The sequence below is a fragment of the Oryctolagus cuniculus genome, chromosome 13, assembly GCF_051225735.1.
Source record: "Oryctolagus cuniculus isolate XC-2025 breed Fujian yellow rabbit chromosome 13, ASM5122573v1, whole genome shotgun sequence".
Lineage (NCBI taxonomy): Eukaryota > Metazoa > Chordata > Mammalia > Lagomorpha > Leporidae > Oryctolagus > Oryctolagus cuniculus.
Genome location: NC_142879.1, coordinates 101,429,537 through 101,451,802, shown reverse-complemented (window position 1 = coordinate 101,451,802; position 22,266 = coordinate 101,429,537). Strand labels below are relative to the sequence as shown.

The following is a 22,266-nucleotide window of genomic DNA, read 5'->3' as shown; positions in this document are numbered from 1 at the left end:
CCCCGACTTGGGAAACGGCCTCGCTCTACATCCAGACTCCCTGGGAAAAGGGTCCCCGTTTTTTGTGCTAATCCAGAGGAGTAGGTGAGAGGCTGGCAGAGAGCTGGGGGGAGGAGGGGGCGGCCTGCCTCCTGTATGCGCCCGCCTTCCGGCTTGGGGCCGTACAAAGCCAGCAGGCTTGGGGGCAGGACCCTACTGCCCCCTGTGCTATTTGAATGACCCGTGGGCTGCCGCACGCGGGACATCACCCTCCTCTTTGAGAGCTAAACCTAGCGAGCGCCCTGCGCTGCCCACTTGGCACCTCCGCGACAAGCAAGCCGCAGAAACCGAGGCCGTGATGTCCCCGCGCAGAAGCGTGCCCTGCATCCCGTGCCTCGTCCCCACCTCGGGGCGCGCGGTGGCGCAGCCCGCCTAGGGAAGCCCGGCGGCTTGGAGGGGCTGGACCCGCCGCCCCCTGCCGGCGCCGCTCACCTGGACCCCTTCTTTCCCTCCCCCACTCCCACCCCCACCCCCCAGGTCCCGGCAGAATGGCGGGAAGGTGAGACACAAGCGGCAAGCCCTGCAAGACATGGCGCGGCCCCTGAAGCAGTGGCTTTACAAGCACCGCGACAACCCGTACCCCACCAAGACCGAGAAGATTCTCCTGGCCCTCGGTTCTCAGATGACACTGGTGCAGGTAAGGAATGGAGCACCCCCCCGCCACGCCCCTTCGAGCCGTCGCCGGGCCCCGGGGGCCGGACAAGCCTGCGCGCGGGGTGCGGTTCGCGCGGGTCCCCACATGGCAGCTCCTCCCTGGGACTAGAATGGGGCGTTCCCGCGCGCGCTCCTGCGGCCGAGACGTCCCCGGCGCAACGCAGGTGCTTCAGCGGAGTGCTTCCCGCACGGAGTTTTCTGGGTGTCGCGCGTCTGAGGGTGCGGTGCTGGTGTGGGTGGTCCGACGGGATGTGCCCTTGAGCCGGGGAAGGGAGCAGTCACTTGCCAAGTTGCGCAGGGGTTTGTAAGACTAGAGCGTTCCCCAAGGTTAAGACACGCATTCCTGGGTCGCACCTCGGAGTTTGTGATGCGGTAAGTCAGGGATGCTGGGGCTGCGGGCCCTGGATCCCGCTTTTAAGAGCCACGCGGCCGCCCTGGTGGCCGGTGTCAGGGCCTGGTAGCAAAGCTTTTAAGCGCAGGATTACTTTGAAAACGACATCGCAGACAGAGGCAGGGACGTGGATGCAAAGGCAAGAAGTGGCTTGTGGGTCCCTCACGCCTCTTTTTTTTTTTTTTTTTAATAGACAGGAAGCATCGTGACATTAGCTGGAACCCACAGCACTTTTTCGATGGTCCTTTTTAAAATTGGCATGGCTTAGGGAGAGGAGGCAGCTTCAGATGGGCGGGCGTAGGGAACTAGCCCTGCCCTGTGTTTATTCTCTGATGAGCAAGGCTGCTTGCTGCACGTGGGGTTCGCTTTCCCACACATCTTATTGGCTGTTCACCCAAACTCGGTGATGTGCAGCACTGGGTACCAACATGGCGGGGAGGAAGCACCCAAGGCCGGGAGAAGCAGAGGTAGGCCCGGGAAGCTGCTCACTCCAGAGCCGGCGCTGTGTCTGCTGCAAAAATAAGGTGGTGTGAGCTTGGGTATCTACACACACAGCGCGTTGATTCTGAAAGGGAGGCAGGGGAGAATCTGGGTGAGTTGAGATGCTTAATGCGTTGCGGTAACACTACCTGGCTGCTTTTGTGAATGATTTGCTACCATCGTGGTAAATCTACAGCAAGGGGAAACACACACACACACATGCACACACACACACACCCCGAATCTTGATTGAAATTTTCCAAAGTATTTTACATAGCCCTTTAGGAACTGCTCAGAAGTTGGACAAAGAATGAAGACTAACTTGTAGTCAGACTTATCAGAACTCTGAGACGTATTTGTCCCCTGATTCTCAGAATACGGTTGTAGAGAAAAACATGTTTCCGGAGGTTGTATTATTAGTAATTTGCCCCAGCACTGGAGGGGACTATTTAGTGTTCTTGGCATGATATCTGTCTGACATAAAACTGTGAATTTTGCGGTGATTTATAGAAGTAGTTTCTAAATGGATTATTCGAGTCAGAAAAACTTGACTTAGGAAAATACATGTGTATGCTCAGATTTCAATTTAAACAGGTAGGCTATTTCTTTTGAAATCCATGAATCTTTGTAGCTATTGGAGTATTTCACAGTGGTGTCAGCAATAAAGCAGATTGTTTGAGCTGATTGTATAGCTCCATACTGAATGCGTGCCACTGCAAAAAATATTTATTACATATTTTAGAACATTTTTAGTTAGGAAAAGTCATTAGGAGAGACCTTTAAGTTTTCTTATGCAGCTGTTTTGTTGAGCTGAAGTACAAGTAGTTGCAATTTTAATATAAAACCAAAGTGTCTGTAATGATATTTCAAATGCAAATCATAAATCTTTTTGCATTTAGATCTTGGAAAGACAGTGTTTCTAATTTATATGAAATTTTCATTCAAAACCTCTTTCTTTTTCTTACATTACTCACCAGAAAATAAAAATGCACAAACTATGTGATTTTTAGATTGACTAAACTGTTTATAATAAGTTACAGCTGTCCAAGACACTTGGTAAATTTGTGGAAAATGTAAAAGATAAGTAAATTTTGGTTAAAAAAAAAGGCTTTTGACAAAGTTTTTTCCGAATGTGCATTTTCCATGAAATTTTTGAAGATCTCTCATCTGATGATTTTCAATTTTACCATAAATGAAGTGGAATTATGGAACTTTAAAAAGCTAAGTGAAAAAAATCTAAATAATAAAATTTACAGTGACCCTATACATAACCCAGTTCTTTTAGTTTTTATTTATTTTCATTTATCTGAAAGGCAGAGAGATAGAGACAGATTTTCCACCCACTGATTTACTTCCCAGGTGCCCACAATAGCCAGGCTGGGCCAGGCCAAAGCCAGGAGCCAGGAACTCCATTTGGGTCTCCCACATGGTGGGCAGGAACCCAACTTCTTGAGCCAGCACCTGCTGTCTCCCAGGTTGTGCAGTAACAGGAAACTGGATCAGAAGCAGTGCTGGGACTCGAACCCAGGCACTCTGAAGTGGGATGCAGGAGTCTTAAACACCGTGCCAAAAGTTCACCGCAGGTCCAATTGTTTTCAGTTAGGCACAGTGAGATGTCTATGTAATAAGAAGACACACACACACACACATAATGTATGTAAATATATGCACAAATTTGTAAACACTACATACAAATATATAAATACAAATAAGTACATACATGGGGATGTGTATAAGTCAGACATAAATTACACATTCAGATTAAATTCTGACTCTGTGGAGTTCTACATAGATTACATAAATACTTTATGCTTTTAGGGAAAAAACATAAAGCTATGATCTGAATACAGCTTTTGATCCCTGCAAATTAGACCCTTATGTAATGAGTCATATTCTCCCGGTGAGTAAATGTTCCCTGTGGAGTCCGGCTCCTTCCTTGGGAAGAGTGACCATGACTCTCTCTCCTTTGTATGCTGTACCACCCAAGCATGGTGCTTTTCATAAGACTGCAATCACCTTAGGACGTTCTGAGGCACCTTTGTGACAACTAAAGACAGTCTTGAAAGTTGAGTTAAGGTAGTCTAGTTTTAAACTCTGTCCCACTGAAGGGAGCTTGCAGAGGGCAGCCCACCATTTGAATCCATAAGATGTTCTGCAGACAAGCATAGGTGCATTTATGTCTATAGACAAAGATGGAGCGTCTCCCTTGTTTCTATTCAAATGGGTATTTCTTGTTTACTGCAGCATCTCCAGTCTCCTTTTCTTACCTAATTAACAAGCTGTCAGCATAACTTGTGTTCCTTAAGCTCCCAAAACCTTATGCTTTGAGAATTTCTATTGCAGTTGCACTTAAAAACTTAAAAAGTTGCACTTTTTGTTTGGTTTGTGTGCCAGACTTTTCATTCAGAATAATTTCACTTTATTTTTCCACTCTCAATAAGGAAAGGTATAAGGATTGGTCAGCAATCTCTGTTGCAGCCTAGAAATAAAAAGCTGAAATCTTAGTGGAGAAATATTCTGGAAGACCAAATATTCCAATAAATAGATCTGAGGCCATTCATGGCACATACATTTCTTCATCCTTGAAAAATGAAGCGGGAAGAACTATTTATGCAACTTTCATGTATTTCTACTCGCTGGGCTTGTTAGCTTCTCATAATTTACTATAGCTGTGTTTGATGCCATTCGCACTATTAATCTGGCATCTTATTTCTTAAGCATTTTTATGACATTAACAGGGAGATGATTGCTTGTCTGTGTGTGTGTGTGTGTGTGTGTGTTCTTTGACTTTGACCCATCAAAATATTCCACTGTCCTTGGTCCCTGTGACTGAGCAGTGTTCAAACATTATAAAAATTTACTGTGTACTCTCAAAATATATACACTTCACTGTGGAACAATGAGTAAATAAGTGATAAGTGACTAGGGTTTTGTATTTTGTAGGAAGTGGAACTTACCGAGTAGTAATAATTGTATCTTAGTACTTCCTCCTCTTAAAACAAAAGTTTCAATTTCCTGTGATGGATCCACTTACCATTTGGTTAAAATTGCTGTGTTGCAAGATGGCACCCCCTCTATTGACATAGCTGTGTTTTTGCTTGGTGTTTAACTTTTCTGCAGACATGTATTGTCGTTGTCTACTACAAGGCTCATACCAACTATGCAGGAGCCAACAAGACCTCAGACTGGTTCTTACACATTATCCCTAGTGTTAACACTACACAGTGTGGAACTGAGGGACCCAGTATCGCCGTTTAATAACTCAGAATAAATTTGTTAATTCAGTACATTCGGTGATGGACAGAGGCCAATTAAATTCCTTTGGCTTCTCTGTAATGATTGCTCTGTCAATACACTAAACGTAAACACCTCTGTTAGAGTAGGATGGAAATTGCTATGTTTTCTCTTCCAACTCCTAGCTATTTTGGCTCTCTCAACTTTCACTATAAAATACAGGGTTTTTAAAAGCACCGAGTTTGACATTCAGATATTGTTCCAGAACCTACCCTTGGCCTAGTTCATGTAGAACACAATTTAAAGAGAATACAACGGACAACTTGAAGGAATCTGTAGTATGTAAAATGTAGGAAATTTGAACTGGTATTTTTACCTTCAGTGGAACAGGGAATTTGCCTTAAGTCGTCAGGAAAAATTTGCAAAACAGAACTTATGCCGATTTGTTTGCTTGCTGTTTGCTGCTTGTGGGCCTTACTGCAAATAGGTATTAAACAAGTCAGACTGCATCCAGTGGCCAGGCTGGACTGTGAAGTTCTGGGGGAGTAAATATATTAGCAGAATGGGCACCAATCAAACTTATGCAATCAGTTGAGAAACAGTTATGTTAGTGGCAAGGCCTTCTGGAAAGTCTCATGTGTAATGATTGTAATATGGTTAGCACTATGCATGAGTGTATCAAAAAGGAAAAAAAGCGTAAGACCCCCATATGTGAAGAACTAGCCAATCCCCATGACATTTACAAACTCCATGTTGTATGTTGTAATTACAGCGTGTTAATTTTTGTAGATTAGAAGTCTGCCAGGGGGCTGGCATTGTGGTGTAGCAAGTAAAGCTCATGCTTGCAAAGCCAGCATCCCATGTGGGTGCCGGTTTGAGTCCTGGCTGCTCCACCTCCGATCCAGCTCCCTGCTAATGGCCTGGGAAAAGCACTGGAAGATGGCCCAAGTGCTTGGGCTGCCGCCACCTAAGTGGGAGACCCAAATGAAGCTCTTGGCTTTGGCCTGGCCCAGCCCTCTCTGTTGTGGCCATCTGGGGAGTGAGCCAATGGATGGAAGATCTCTCTGTAACTCTGACTTTCAAGTAAATAAGTAAATCTAGAAAAGAAAGCAAGCAAAGCAAAGCAAAGAATACACATCACAGATGATGGGTGCTTGTTAAAAAAAAAAAAAAAATCTCTGGGGCTAAGACTCAAGAAATGCGTTTCAGTCAATGTCCAAAAAAAGCAGCAGCAGCAGCAGCAGCCCCTTGCGTTTTCCTTGTAGAACGAATTTCATCTTAAGACTTGCATTTTACACTATGTGAGTACTCTGCCAGGTTGTGCTAAGATTTAAGGTTAGTCTGACTTCTGTGCTGCTGATATAACAAACGATTTGGCGTTGGAGTCTAATCAGTGTGAGTGAGGGGGAAGTTGAGGCGGCTGTCCTGTGGGCGGGAGAGGAGCCAGGAAGAGACAGAAACTAGAGAGAGCAGTGGTGGAGGGCAGAGGGGAGATCCAGACCCACTACAGGGGAAATTGACTCTGTCCCAGGAGAGCTTGGGCTGCATTCACAGAACTTTGTCTTTAGAGCTGGCAAGGATCATTGAATGCATTTTATAGTAGATGAAGGGATTGAGATAGGGGAAGGCTGAATGGCTTACTGAGTTCGCACAGCATGTCTTTGGCGAATTCAGAACAGGAAACTAGATTCAATCAGAAGGGCGCATCAACATTGGAATTTGATGATGGCTGGTTAAGATCCATTGAAGAGGAAAAAAGAGAATGGGAGACAGGAAATTTAGAAAGAAGAATGTTCTAGAATTCCCAGCTCGGAGTAGTGAAGAGTTGGATGAAAATTTTGGCAGTGAATTGGAGAATGGGAAGGAGGGAGGTTTGAGAAATGGGAGAAAGAAAAGAGGTGCTTCCATGGCAAGCGCTCACTGTGGTGTTAACCCACGCATCCCAGTTAATTGTGTCTAATTCTTCACGGCTGGTTCTTCCAGAGCGTACGAGACCAACATTACCCCAACGTTACCTGTTCCTAGCACTTAGCGCCATGGCCAGAGTGTATTAGTGTGTTAGTGTATTAGTTAGTGTATTAGGTGTTAGTGAATAGTGCCAGAAGTTGTCTGTGTATAGAGGATGGGACAGACTGAAGCTGTGAAGTGAGACCTGCCCAGGCATGATGTTGCACCATTGGACCTGAACTTGGAAAGATGGTTACCAGTGGTTAAGGCACCAAGGAGGTAGTACTGAGTATATTGAATAGATGTGGGAAAATCACCATGTCTTACTCATGGGAACAAGAAGGGGGAAATGTAATTTTGTATTTAGAGTAGAATTCACCACAGTTCCATCCAATAATTAGGGCTTGAGCAATGTGTGAAAATTGCATATTTATAGTAGACTCTTAAAACAAAGAAAGAAGGGAAACGTCCAGGGCAAACATTGCCGCACAAACCATTATAGTAATACAAGGTCATGTTCTGGAAGCAATTGGCAGAAAGACTTCATTCTCCTCCCCTGTTTCATTTTTATGAAAGCAAATATTGCTGTTTCAGGTTGTGTTTTTTTACAAAAAGAAAAACCCACGTAGTGATGAGAGCTTGGTATTTTAGAGGAAACCTCAGGTATCATTTTAGCCTCTGGAAAACAGTGGCACCTTAAAAACGAGATCGGAAATTGCATTTCTTTGTTTTGGAGTGTTCTTTCTTGTCCTTCACCCGTGTGCTTGGGAGACGCTTTACTTTCAGCTTAAAGCAGGGTGTTCGTCTGCATTTTCCCCCTCTGCCTACCTCTCAGAGTCCTCTTCCTTGGGCTCCACTTCCTGCCCATTCTGCCTGCCTGACATAGCCTGGCCTTTCTCCAAGACAGGCTTAGGTTCCTCAAGAAGCGTCCAGTCACGTGTCAGAGTCACCCCTGTTCCCTTTGCATTGCCTGTCATCGTATTCTTTGTTGTGTTGGCTATTGTCTTGCTTAAAAAAATGCATTATTTGAAAGGCAGAATGACACAAAGAGAGAGAGCGAGACAGAAAGAAAGAGAGCCCTTCATGCTGCTGGTTCATTCCCCAAAGACCAGGAACTCCGTGGGGTCTCCCATTTGGGTGGCAGGGGCCCAAGCACCTGGACCATCTTCTGCTGCCTTCCCAGGTGCATTAGGAGGGAGCCGGATCAGAAGTGGAGCAGGCTGGACTTTCCCTGGTGCTTATATGGGATGCTGGTGTCAGAAGTGGTGACACCACTTTGGATGGCAAGACCTCTTCCTTTTTCTTATTCCCTGAATCCAGAGAGCGCCAACCTCTGTGGCGTCCCCTAGGCGTGTTTGCTGAGTGAGTGGATGAACGGGAGGGAGTGTGCAGTCCTCTTATTCATCGGGATGCTGGCAGAGCCTTAGTTCCTTCCCCAGTCCCCACTAGATGATCGGGCACGTTCTTCTGTGTTGGTCATCGAAACGCAATACCGTTGTAGGTGTCAAATTGGTTTGCAAACGCAAGACGTCGGCTTAAGAACACTGTTCGGCAGCCGGATCTGAGCTGGGCCTTAAGAATAAAGCTGTACAACAAGTACGTGCAAGGGAACGCCGAGCGGCTCAGCGTGAGCAGCGATGACTCGTGTTCCGAAGGTTGGTTCCTCTTTTCATTGCACTTTCTTTGCTTTGCCTCTGCAATTCCTTCTCTATCTTAGTCGCTATTTTTAAAGGTGAACCCCACAAAGCCGGCGCCGCAGCTCACTAGGCTAATCCTCCGCCTGGCGGCGCCGGCACACCGGGTTCTAGTCCCGGTCGGGGCGCTGGATTCTGTCCCGGTTGCCCCTCTTCCAGGCCAGCTCTCTGCTGTGGCCTGGGAGTGCAGTGGAGGATGGCCCAAGTGCTTGGGCCCTGCACCCCATGGGAGACCAGGAGAAGCACCTGGCTCCTGCCATCGGATCAGCGCAGTGCACCGGCCGCAGCGCGCTGGCTGCGGCGGCCATTGGAGGGTGAACCAACGGCGGGGGAGGACCTTTCTCTCTGTCTCTCTCTCTCACTGTCCACTCTGCCTGTCAAAAAAAATAAAAAATAAAAATAAAAATGGGCCGGCGCCGCAGCTCACTAGGCTAATCCTCCGCCTAGCGGCGCTGGCACACCGGTTTCTAGTCCCGGTCGGGGCGCCGGATTCTGTCCCGGTTGCCCCTCTTCCAGGCCAGCCCTCTGCTGTGGCCAGGGAGTGCAGTGGAGGATGGCCCAGGTGCTTGGGCCCTGCACCCCATGGGAGACCAGGAAAAGCACCTGGCTCCTGGCTCCTGCCATCGGATCAGCGCAGCGCGCCGGCCGCGGCGGCCATTGGAGGGTGAACCAACGGCAAAGGAAGACCTTTCTCTCTGTCTCTCTCTCTCACTGTCCACTCTGCCTGTCAAAAAAAATAAAAATAAAAAATAAATAAAAAAAATAAAAAAGGTGAACCCCACAAGATAAAACAGCGCTGTAACAGCCCCTGTTTTCCTGCTTGAGCTGATGCCATTTTAACAGTACAGGATATTGACTGGTCCCTCTTGTTTATTGATTTATTCTGTATGGGAATAAGGTTTTCTGTGAAATTCATTAACATTAAATGCATTCCTGCTTTGGTTTTTTTTTAAAGATTTATTAATTTATTTGAAAGTCATGGTTATAGAGAAAGAGAGAGAGATTTTCCATCCACTGGTTCACTCCCCAGATGACTGCAGTGGTCAGGGTTGGGCCAGCCCAAAGCCAGGAGCCTAGAGCTCCATTTGAGTCTCCCACATGGGTGGCAGGGGCCCAAGACTCAGGCCATCTTCCACTGTTTTCCCAGGCGCATTAGCAGGAAGCTGGATCGGAAGTGGAGCAGCTGGGACTGGAACCAGTGCCCATATGGGGTGCAGGCGATGGCTTACCTTGCTGCACCCCATTCCTGAACTCTTTGGCCTAAAAGTTATTCTTGAATATCAAAGATAATGTTATACACTTTATATGTGGTTCCCGTGTATTTTTACTGGTTAAATAGACCAGTAAGGCAGTTGAGGGGAAAGTGAGTAGGAAGAGGACTACCTGATGATCTTTTTCTCCTTAGATGGGGAAAATCCTCCCAGAGACCACATGAACGAAGGGGTGTATCCCGCTCCAGTTCATCACACTGCGACCAAAAGCGAGAGCTCAGCCGTAAAAGCTGGGGTGAGGCCAGAGTCGGGGGCCAGCGAGGACTACGTGTCACCCCCGAAATACAAGAGCAGCTTGTTGAACCGCTACCTTAACGACTCTTTGAGACACGTTATGGCCACGAACACCACCAGGGTGGGGAAAACAAGGCAGAGGAACCACTCAGGATCTTTTAGCTCCAACGAATTTGAGGAAGAGCTGGTGTCTCCATCGTCATCGTCAGAAGCAGAGGGCAACTTTGTCTACCGTACAGGTGAGTGGGCGCGTCCGGCTGTCCTTACGCGAGACCTCGTTTAAGCCTGAACTAAACCCTCAGCAGAGGGCTAGATGGCGACGCGGTACAAAGACATGAGATGGTGCGTGTCTTGCTCATAAGTCAGCCTCAAGCTTTCGTTCTGGTAGCCGTCATTTGAGGGATTTGGGAGGAGATGTTGGTCGTGCAGGTGCTAAGAAATTTTCAGTTTTAATAATAAGGGCAAGAATTTTCATTGCCAGTGATGCTTTTTACATGAATCATGACGAAGTTTCCTGTCTTGGCCTTTCTGAATAACTTGTGAGGAAGGAACCTGCTGTGTGGTAGCCAGTCGGGCAAATACTTCGAATTCCGTCTTTCCTCTGAACTGCTCTGATTGCTAATAGCGATGGGAAATGAACACAAATTAACCCGAGGGCCAAGCTGTTGTGAAGGGAAAGGGCAGGTCTGGCTTCAGTTCCTTTGGAAATGTCACTCTCATTCCTGGAAAGCACAAGCAAGCTGATCAATAGCTTGGAAATGTTTGCTTGCATTCCCGAAATACTGACTCCATTGTACCTGTCCCCCGCTTTCAGGTGTAGTCACAGGACGTGTAGTAGAACTTGTCTGTCCTGGAGTTCAGCTTCCAGAGAGAACTGCTCTGAAGGTGTTGCCACAGATTGCCCTGTAAGAAAGGGGGTGCACCTGACCCCCATCTGGTGTAGACAGAATCTGGGCCCGAGAATGCCAACAAGTGAGATTTGGAACGAAGAGCTGGAAGCAATTTCAGAAAAATGTCACAGATAAGGAAACCCAGCCCAGGAACATGGAGTAGGCATGGTTCTCCTAACCCACTGTGCACCTGAGCCTGCACATGACACACAAGAGTGTCGCTACTGGAGACCGCTGTCCCTGCTGTGGCTCCACCCACCATCACCGTTTACTGCAGTCTGATACCGTAGGTCCTCTGATACACACCACACAAATGTTACAGTGTGCAGTCATTGTAATCCAGAGGACCTTGACCCTGTTAGCAATAGGCTTTATAAAGGCATCTAAACTTGGTCTGTTAATACACCCCTTGAGACTATCCAGCCAGAAATCTGATATTCAGGTGTTTACAGATTTGTACGAGACATATTATCTGTAAGGATTCAGATTAAAACATTTTCTGTTTACATCTCCAACAAAACAATTCCAAGCGCTCGGAACTACAGAAGTAATCTAAGTGATAATTTGGTCTAGGACAAAGCCCAAGTTTATTTAACCAATGATGAAAATGAGGGACCTACATGTTGCTAGCTACCTAATGTGACCAGAGAAGTTGGAGATAATTTGGAGCTTTAAGAATACTTATTTTTCAAGAAAGGAAAATATATCAAGTTGTTCAAAAGTAGATAACTGAAAAATTTAAAAATGACACATAGGAAGGTAAAGTGGGAAGCCAGAAATCAATCAAAAGTTGACTCGTTGAAAGCAATAAAATGAACAAGCAAAAATTAGCACAAAGTTGGAAGTAACAAAGCAGACATAGCACCTAGTACAGTTGTTAAATAAAAGAGATTTTCAAAAAATTATGAAAAAGTACTGTGCACAATTGTTTGAACATATGCAATACATAAAGAGTTGCTAGGTCATGATGCATTTCAGTATATGGGTTGAATTGGTCTTTTCCACAGAAATTAAATTATAAATTCATAAACAAGAACATTTTAAAAGGTCAGTTCTTCAGGAACAATTCCAGTTTTTAGTAAATCTGCTACCCAAAACATGTGGCTTTGTAGTTCCACTGTGAGTTTTCCCCCCAAACTTTGAACAAATAATTAATTCCCATGTTTCATACATTTTTCCTTGAGCATAAGAAAATATGGAGAGTGTCTCAGGTTTTCAAAGTGTAAATGTTGTCCTAATCCCAGACCAAAGGGAGACAGCATGAAAGTCAGAAATATTGTGTAAAATATGGACGCTGGGAATATGGGACGACATGAGAAGTGTTCAGAATGTAGTATTAAGAGAAAAGCAGTTCAGAATTGTGAGACACTGAATATTATATATATATAATATTATATATTATAGCAATGCAGGTATGCATCGGGAAAATCAGGAGTCTTGGTAAAAAGGAAATTAATTTTAATCGGTGGGGTAACTGGGGATTGGTAATCTGTTGTTCAGAAATCACTTTTTCTCACATACTGATGGTGCCCGGGAAACAAGGCCCTCTGAAAACGTATGCTGGCCTAGCCGAAGGTGGCAGACTATGAGGTCCGAAGGAATGGCGTGCCTGGACAGTGCTCGCTTTCCAAAGTGAAATATTTTGGCCGTTTCTTCTTATTAAAGTGTTCCAAATGCACTTGGTCCGTATTATGGACTCTTCATTTGCCAAGTTCTATTTTTAACTATAAGCCCTTTTTTTTTTTTTTTAGTTATGCAAGCAGTGAGAAAACAACCTATACATGTATAAACTTCTGGGTTTCATGCATGTGTGTATACTTAAAAAGAATAGACTACATGTTTTGTGCTTTATGGGTGGAGAATTAAGGATTACTGGCCCAAGCCTGATCCTGCAGAGTCTGAGATGAAAATGATCCATGGCTGTCTTCCATAGGACCCAAGTGACAGCAGCTCTGCGCTTGTAGCTGGGTTGCTATGCGTGGATAAACAGTGGAATAGGAGACTGCAAGAAACACTTTCTGAGCGACTGCTGTGGGTTTTTTTTGGGCAAAAAGGCATATTCTGAATTCCTTCAATTCCATCTGGTTACATCTTTCTTTCTTCACCTAAATAGAAATTTTCTAAGTCAACTATCAACACCACCCCCCTTCCAACCCAGCCCAATGCTACACCAGCACAAAGATTTTTAATGTTCAGATTCTATTTTTCTTTCTCCAAGAATGTACTTCTTTGTCTTTGCTAAGAAATCGTATCCATTTATCCACCCCATGAAGATATGGAATCAAAAAGCCAAGTGCAAGTTGGTATATGGAGCCTGGGGTGTAATAGATTTTCAATAAGGATTGGTTGAAACATTTTCTGACAGCAATAGTTAGGGTATTATACTTCATCTGATTTATTAAGGTCATTGGTTGTAGTGACAGTTAAGTCACACTCAAGGAAATGCAGTCACTCAGTGTCGCCTCTGTTGAATGACAGGTGAATGATGGTGATTTTGAGTTGCTTGAACTTGAACTCACGTGACAGGTGTGTCTTCCCTCCCGGTGTCAGAATAAGGGCTCTGGCCACAGTGTCTACTTCCGTTCTCTGGGATCAGTGTTCATGTTTTCCACCTGGGATCATCAGTGTCCCCTCTCACAGCCAGTCCTCTCTGGGCTGCACAGGGGAAGCCCAGAACTCCACCCCGGCCTCCCACGTGGGAGGTAGGGTTCCATGCCCTTGGGCCATCATCCACTGCTTTCCCAGGCACATTAGCAGGGAGTTGGATCTGAAGCTGGGCAGCTGGGCCTCAAACCAGCACTCGACAGGATGTTGGTGTCTTAGTCAGCGACTTAATCCACAGTGCTACAACACCATTTCCACGGCATTTCTACTTTTCACAGTTCACAAATGCTGGATCGTTCGAGTAGTTGTTACTCTCCGAGGCCCACCGCTCTGTTGGGCTATAATTTATCAGTTGAATCCGCTCCCAAGGGCTTGAGTGTGCCTGAAATCACGCATCTGGCATAGCCAAACCATCTCAGTAGACAGGACTGTCTTTGGTGTCGCTGTGAATTACCCTGGTGAGCGTCCCCTCTGATGCAGCTGCGTACCCCCAAGGAAAAGGGAGTTTGGGGGGATGACCACGCCAGCTGCCCCTTCCAAAGCTTTCTCCTGGGCACAGGATGACCATCCTGGGTACTGGCTCTTGTTTCTCTATCTTCCTGCCTAACGGTGTGCTTTTCCGGTTTAAGCTGCTATTGGTAATAAAATGCAGGTATGCTCAGGTGTTCAGTAGACCGGCCGTTCAGATGGGACTTAAAGGCACACTTAGAGGAAATGAGTGAGCCTGGGAAGAGCGAACTCCAGGCGCTCATCCACTGGGAGTCCCCTGCACCCTGCCAGGCTGCTCATTGTTCCAAAAAGCCTCGAGGCAGATGGGAGAGGCGGCTGTGTGCACATGAGCTGTGGACACGCTGACTTTCTCTTTAGGCTGTGGTTGATCAGTACGTCTGCTCTGAGCACTTTTCGCGCGTTTTAGTTCTCTCTCTGCACTGTCCCATTCTTTTCCAGGCATGCGGGTGACTGGTGATAGACTCCAGGAGAGAACAGTAAAACCCTGGGTGGCCAGGCCAGCAAGTGCCATTCACTGTAAGGATGCTCTCACAGGGTCTCCAGTTTCTTGTCTGTCCCTCACCTTTCAGACTCCATTTGGGAGTGAGAATATTTCACATCAGATAAATTTCCGGATAGCAGAATTTTTTTTTTTTTTTTTTGACAGGCAGAGTGGATAGTGAGAGAGAGAGACAGAGAGAAAGGTCTTCCTTTTGCCATTGGTTCACCCTCCAATGGCCGCCGCGGCCGGCGTGCTGCAGCCAGCGCACCCCGCTGATCTGAAGCCAGGAGCCAGGTGCTTCTCCTGGTCTCCCATGCGGGTGCAGGGCCCAAGCACCTGGGCCATCCTCCACTGCACTCCCGGGCGACAGCAGAGAGCTGGCCTGGAAGAGGGGCAACCGGGACAGAATCCGGCACCCCAACTGGGACTAGAACCCGGGGGTGCCGGCGCCGCAGGCGGAGGATTGCCTATTGAGCCGCGGCGCCGGCCTGGATAGCAGAAATTTAAGTAGTCATTTGAAAAATGGAAAAGCGTCCTCCTGTCCCTTAATTTATGAGCTGAAGCGTAGCTTTTGGGATGTGCCCTGACAACCTTTTTCCTCTGCCCTTGTGCACCTAAAACCTTGTAGGCAACCCCCCCATCCCAAACATACCCCTAACTCTTCTGAGTAAAGGAGGATGCCTTTCTTAAAGGAAACCTTCCTCATTCCTTAGTTCAAAACGACGGTCCTTTAAATGCTGTTAGTAGAAATGCTGACATTTGGATGTATGCGGGGACGCTACGGGAGTGTACAGACTTCGACACTCTTCCGAATGTCATGGATTCTTACTAAACATTTATCCCTGATGGTGACAGCACAGTCCATTCGCCTGGGCGATCCCTGAAATTCGGGCGAATCTGATTTTTGCAAATTACGTGTTCCCTGTAGACTCACTTGGCTGGGTTGCGTGAAGTCTCCCCATTGGGAATACCCATCAGCAGCTCGCACAGGTTGATGTTCCTTGGTGCTGTTGGGTCCGCCAGGTGCTGGGGTTTGCAGCCTTTCTGGCAGTGTGGCTGGCAAACCAGTCGGAAGTGGGAGGCAGCTTCGCCTAGCACAGGTTTGTGGGGACCGTGACCAATCCTGAAAGCTTTGGGCTTTTTCGAGGTGTCCCAAGGATAGGTAACGACACTAGTTTCCCGTCTGCCTGGCTGGGGACGAGGTGTCCTCTGAGGTGTAGCTACAGTCTGCCTCTTTTTCGCAGTCTCGTGGTTTTGTGCAAATTTAAACCTACTGGAGGTCCTGAGGCAGTGTGACCTTAATTTTTATAGTCCAGCTAGCTCTCAATACAGTGTCTTTCCCATGTTAGCTCCCTCGGTGTTTCTTAAATGAATGACTTAGTGTTTTGCCGATTCAGTCTGTCTGGTCCTTAAATCATAAGAGACATTTTAATGCACACATGTATGTGTTGATTTCTGTCTGTGAACACAAGAAGAGAAAGAAAAGGGTGCTGAATTAAAAAAAAGATTATAAAAGGAAGAGAAAGATAAAATTCACAAAAACAGGAAAAAATCAAACAAAATGAAGCTTGAAACAGTAAGAGCTTTAAGAAATTCAAAATAAACAGTATAAAATGAAACTAAACTGATTTTCAAGTGGAAGAGTAGCTTTCAGGGAGATGCAAGGATAATAAATGGAAAAGCTTAGTAGGAGGGCGGAAGGGTATAGCATTATGTTCTTAGACTCGTATCTGCAAATTACACGGAATCTTAAAATCTAATTAAAAATTAAAATTAAAACAATAATATCACAATTACATAAGTGATTATATAATAAAAATAACAAATCAAAAAAGAAAAAGAAAGTCCACCAGAGGACAAGAACTATAGTAGATTAAACTAAACATAAAAGCACCCCACATAAAGCTCTTACAAATTTGGCTTCACTAAGTGATGATGTTTGTTGTTGATGGCTACCTGGTCCATAGCCTTGTAGGTGAAACTTGAGAAACAAACCACATGTGGATCCACCCATGCCACATGCCCAGTCAGGGTTGACCAGAACCCTGAGTCAAAGCTTTGGCCTTTTAAGAATGATTTTTGGATCACATGCCCCAGGAGGGGAAGGTCCACACAGACAGCCCTTTTCACTGTCCTCCACGTGTGCGGGGAGAGACCCCGTACCCTCCATGTATTTTCCTGTTAGCAGCAGGCTCACCAGCGTGAAATCTGGGCTTGGCAGAGGCCTTCTGCTTTGGCAACAGCAATCCATCAGCATTTATCAGCACACTCATCCTGATTGATTTTCTGATGCTCAGTGCCTTTACCACTTCCTACAGCTGTCAGCCTTGTCCTGGGACGGTGTCACGGAAGGGCTCGCCCATGTCACTGTATTTAAATACTGGATCAGTATTTCCACTAAGACGTTTTACGAGGACCTTGTAAATACCTTGCAGACATGCAAGCTCAAAGCTGGTGTGAAAGGGCCTTTTTAAGATTCTGCTACGTATGAGGAATAGAAGTGCGTAATCTCCGTTGATGCTAAATTTGGTGAGATTGGTAAACTTCTTACACACGCCCTGACCACATAGGATCCGCCGATGCTGGAGAATGTCAGAAAGTTTGTGAAAATAACAAGATACTCTGTTGAATGCACGTAGAAATTGCTTCTCTTTCTGTTTGTTCAGTGCAGCTCTTTGCCGGTTGTGTCTCCTCACTTTGTTTCTAAAGTGAAACATGTCTTTTTTTTTTTCTGTGTCAAAATGTGTCTTCCCGTTGGAACGGTATTTGTTCTCAGGATAAGTATGTGTTTCTTTCCAGTCGGGAGTTTGGGTCCTTTGACATTTTAGAGGCTCGTGTTCTTATTTTCTAATACAAGTGACATAATTTATAATTGTGAGCTTTGAGGAAGCAAAATCGGTCTCTAGTGCACTTGTCCGTTTTGCCCCATTGCTTCTACGGAATCTGAATTTTTTTCCTGGGTTTTGTGTTTAAAGGAAGGGTAGCATGTTTAAGTGACAGCTGTATAAGGAAATGTCCCTCCCCTTCCTCTCAGCTTTCTTGCCTGATTTCTGTCAGTTTCACGGTAATAAACAGGTGAATACCCAGGGGTTTAAAAAAATATCCAGCAATCCACTTTTTTTAAAAAAAATATTTATTTGAAAGACAGAGTTACAGAGAGAGGTAAACAGAGAAAGAGGTCTTTCATCCATCCACTACTTCACTCCCCAGATGGCCACAATGGCCAGACCTGAGCCAATCCCAAGACAGGAGCCAGGAGCTTCTTCCGGGTCTCCCACGTGGGTGCAGGGCCCCAAGGCCTTGGGCCATCTTCTACTGCTTTCCCAGGCCATTAGCAGGGAGCTGAGTCAGAAGTGGAGCAGCCGGGGCTTGAGCCGGCGCCCATATGGGATGCCAGCGCTGCAGGCCGGGGCTTTAGCCTGCTGCACCCCAGTGCTGCCTTGTGTATCACTGACTTGGGAGCTGTTCCTACCAAGTGGTCAGAAACAATAACAAGAGCCCCAGTGGAGCGTGGTTGGGAGAGAGCGCCGCTTCTCAGCTTTGAGCAACAGCAGCACGCCTCTGCTTCCAACACTGTCTCCTGCACCGGGAGCTTTCCCCCAGCCCAGCAGGACGCCGCCGTGCGGCATACCTGGTGTGGAGGGAGTGGAATCTCACTGGAGCATTTCCTCAGGCACTGGAGAAGTCAAGCTTGACCTTGAGACTTCACTGTCTCGCAGACATGGACGGCAGCACCGCGGTGACAACACTCTGGCCGTGGTGCACGCAAGTGCACCTTGCGTTCTGCAGAATCGGCAGATACAGACAGGGCTGACCACACTTGGGAGCGCCTGTAATACAGCGATCCGGACTTCAATTCTGGCAGAATGACTGTGTTTCCATTTGGTTCTGTAACACACACCTGCACACGCACACATACACACGATTACTTGAAACAGTTTGCGTGAAAATAGGGGCAGGCATCTGGCAAAGCAGTTAGGACAGCACTTGGGACACCCATTGCCCGCCTCCAAGTGCCTGGGTTTGAGTCCCGGCTCCCCTTCTGATCCCAGCTCCCTGGTCGCGAGCTCTCCGGGAGGTAGCAGATAGCAACTCAAGAAGCTGATCCTCGCTGCCCACGTTTGAGTTCCCAGCTCCTGGCTTTGCTTTGGCCTGGGCTAGCCGTGGCCGTTGTGGGCATCTGGATAGGAGAATTCTGTCTCTCTTGACTTTAAAATAGGTTAAATAAATAAAAAAAATGTTAAAGTTCAGGGAAAAATGGAATTCAATGAAAAACTTATTTTGGTGCACATATTTTGAAATACGGGCATAGTTGTTTCATAATGGGCATTTTTAAAGAATATCTTGAAGATCCCTTGTGTGCATAGATTTCAACTTATTTTGTACCCACATAAACTTACTTCTTGATCCCCTATTCCATGAACTTTTTGAAGTATGGTGCATGTGGTATACAGTATATATGCATAAGACAAACATCACCAATGATCAATTTTCATTTAAATCAAGAGGACAACTTTTTTTGGAGAGGCATCTCTTGGTGATATAAAATTAAAATGGAAAAAGAAAGAGCTCAGATGAAAATGAAACCCTTTAAAACGCTAATAGGCGGGCAGAGGCAGCCATTCGTGGAGTGAGATTTCCAAGAAACGGTTTGCCCTTTGAGCTTTCGCTTCGTTGCCCGTGTCTGAAGAACTGGTTGTCCCTTCAAGGCAGCCAGACTCAGGCCATGGCGCATGGAGCGCTCCGTGCGGCAGAGACGCTTCGAGGAGGAATGCCTTGTTCTGCCAAGACTGTCATTATGACACTCAAACGTACCCTTTCTCTCGGGGCCAGAATTCGGAGGCTGTCGTCCCAGTTTCGACGCTGATTTAGACAGCAGATGCGTTAAAAAGGCAGAGCGGTTTTCGGGATCGTTTGTCACATGGTTTCGGGGCAGGAGGATGGCTAGCTGGCACCAGCGAGAATTCCTTAAATGTCACTGGGTCTTCCATTTCTAAGCGTGAAAGCCCTGGCCAGAAGTTGTGGGATGCCAAGTGCCTGGGCTGTGATGTCGTAGGCTCGCGCGAGGCCGGGTGGTTGCGATACTCAAGCTGCTTGCGGATTCTCGCAGCTTGAGCAACGCACGGTCAAGGTTGCGTGGCAGGCTTGTTTGCCGCCGACGCCTCATGCTGCTCCGGTCGCGTCTCTTCTTGCTGCTACTTCCCTTTTTTCCCTCGCACGGTTTTCCTCTGGGCTGCTAAAACTATCCGGCTCCATCAAGGCGGTTTTTTTTTTCACAACCTTGTTGGTAGTGCAATTGGTCTTGTTTTAGCTTTTATTGTGTCTCCTGGGTTCCTGGATTGTAGACTTTTCCAGAAATACGGCTCCGATTCAGATTTACTCGCTAGCCCAGGAGGTCTCCCGTTTATCTAACCTGTGTGCTTTTCTCTTTTAGAACATTTTTTAAATGTATATATGTATTTTTTTCCTTAAGCTGTGTTTGGAAAAGTATAAACGTAAATCATCTGGAATAGCAGTTCCCGACCATCTTAAAAGATGCTAAAGGACCGTTTTCACGGTTACTATGATTGAAGCAGTAAAATTTAGTTTACAGTTACAATAACTTTCCTCTCATTAGGAAAATATAAAAAAAAAGCTCAACTTTATGATTGCATGACATATTACCAGTCCCTGAATACCATTCCTCACCCCCAGCCCCTAACACACACACAGGCTCTGCAAAACATGAAGCCGAGAGCCAGAGGCGCGGACGACCCTGCTGCGTCTGCATTCTTTGAGCTCACCTTGCCTCTCGGCTTGCATTCCTGCTGGCGAGACCCTGGGGCCGAGGCTTGGGTGAAGCAATGCAGGTTTCATCTGCGTGTTGACTGTAATTACATTCCTGCCGCTTCAGCCCTGCTTGGAAAAATGACTTGGCTCCCCCCCCCCCCCTTTTCTCAGCAGTCAGCCCCTCCGTCCGTACCTGGCATAAAATGACTGCTTTGAAGATTAGGAAGTTGTGATGGCGAAAGAGCGGAGAGCAGTGCCTAGAAACCGGGAGCTCCCTCCGCAGCCGCCTAACCCCGCAGTTGGGCAAGGGCCCCTGTGAACCGGGGCCTCGGCTCTGGCGGCTGTAACCCTGGAGGTGTGTCACGGGGATAACCTGTGAGTTTGCTTAACACCGTGGATGCTTGGTGATTACACCAAGGTGCTTAGGAAGCAAAGGAAACCCGCAGTTTCCAGAAAGTCATAGACTCGCATGTATCCCGTTATCTGTGTTAGAAACAGAACAGGGATTCTGAGCCAGCCCCACTGGTGGCAGATAGCGGAGCCTGCCCAGGGAGCCAGTTGACTCGGGAGCCAAGTGAGATTGCGTGTGGTTCAACCTGTCCGTGACACCTTTGTCATTTGTGTTTTTGAGGAGGATCCACACCAAGATTGCAGAAGTATGCCTCTAGATTTTCCCTACGATTTCTTTCAGTTGTATGTTATTATGTTATATACCTCTTTTTGTAAAAAGTCTGATTTTAGGTTTCTTTTTTTTTTTAAGATATATTTATTTATTTGAAAGGCAGAGAGAAGGAGAGACAGAGAGATCTTCCATCCACTGGTTCATTCCCCAAATGGCCGCAGCAGCCAAGGCTGGGCCAAGCCAAAGCCAGGAACCAGGAGCTTCTTCAAGTCTCCCACATGGGTGCAGGGGCCCAGGAACTTGGGCCATCTTCAACTTTCCCAGGTGCATTAGCAGGGAGCTGCACTGGAAGTGGAGTTACCAAGACTAGAACCAGCACCCATATGGGATGCTGGCACTGCAGGCCTCGGCTTAACCCACCACACAGAGCTGGCCCCTGTACTTCTAATCTTACAATTTATTTTTGTAAGTCGTAAGGAGTAAGAGTCTGTGACTTTGACTTTTACCCAAATAGATAGTCACTTGTGCTAACACAATTTGTTGAATATTTTTCTTATTGACTTGAAATGCTACCTTTATTCTATAGTAATTCCTTTTGCATGTACATCTGTTTCTGGACTTCAATGTTTTCCAACAAAAAGGTTTTTTTAAAAGGTTTATTTATTTATTTTGAAAGAGTTACAGAGAAAGAGGGACAGATTGGGGGAGAGGGATCTTCTATCCACTGGTTCACTCCCCAGATGGTCATAATGGCCAGTACTGAGCCAGGCCAAAGCCAGGAGTCAGGAGCTTCTTCTGGGTCTCCCATGTGGGTGCAGGGGCCAAAGGACTTGGGCCATCTTCTACTTCTACTGCTTTCCCAGGCCACAGCAGAGAGCTGGATCGGAAGATGAGCCAGGACCCGAACCAGTGCCCATATGGGAAGCTGGCACTGTAGGCAGTGGCATTACCCGCTGTGCCATAGCGCTGGTCCCCAAGTTTTATTTTTTTAAAAATCCTGTTGGAGGGGCTGGTGTTGGGCATAGTAAGTTAAGCCTCTACTTGTAGTGCCAGATCTCACATGAGCACTGGTTCATGTCCCAGCTGCACCATTTCTGATCCAGCTCCCTGCTAATGGCCTTGGAAAAGCGACAGAAGATGACCCAAGAGTTCTGCCTGCCACCTGCGTGGGAGACCCGGAAGAAGCTCCTGGCTGCTAGTGCAGCCCTGGCCTTTGCAGCCATCTGTGGGAGTTCAACCAGTGGAGCATCAATCTCTCTTTGTCTCTCCCTTTTTCTCTGAAACTCTTGGGTTCCAAAATAAACAATCTTTTTAAAAATCCTGTTGGAAATGAATTTGGGATTGCATTGAATTAATATGATAGTTTGGGAATATTTTTGTCTGTGTATCAAGTCTTCTGCCTCAGGAACATAGTACACTTCTCCATATATTCTGGTCATCTTTCAT

At 46.5% G+C, this 22,266-nt stretch overlaps 1 protein-coding gene across 2 annotated transcripts in view; it reads left to right on the top strand.

The window, feature by feature from the left end:
- Nucleotides 1-22,266, top strand: part of MKX (mohawk homeobox) — an 81,246-nt gene that overhangs the window by 2,941 nt on the left and 56,039 nt on the right. For both annotated transcript variants that reach the window (XM_008268035.5, XM_051821593.3), the window contains exons 3-5: nucleotides 517-676; nucleotides 8,247-8,400; nucleotides 9,845-10,183. In XM_008268035.5, the coding sequence (XP_008266257.1) occupies nucleotides 517-676; nucleotides 8,247-8,400; nucleotides 9,845-10,183 (653 nt within the window). The remainder of the gene's footprint in view (nucleotides 1-516; nucleotides 677-8,246; nucleotides 8,401-9,844; nucleotides 10,184-22,266) is intronic.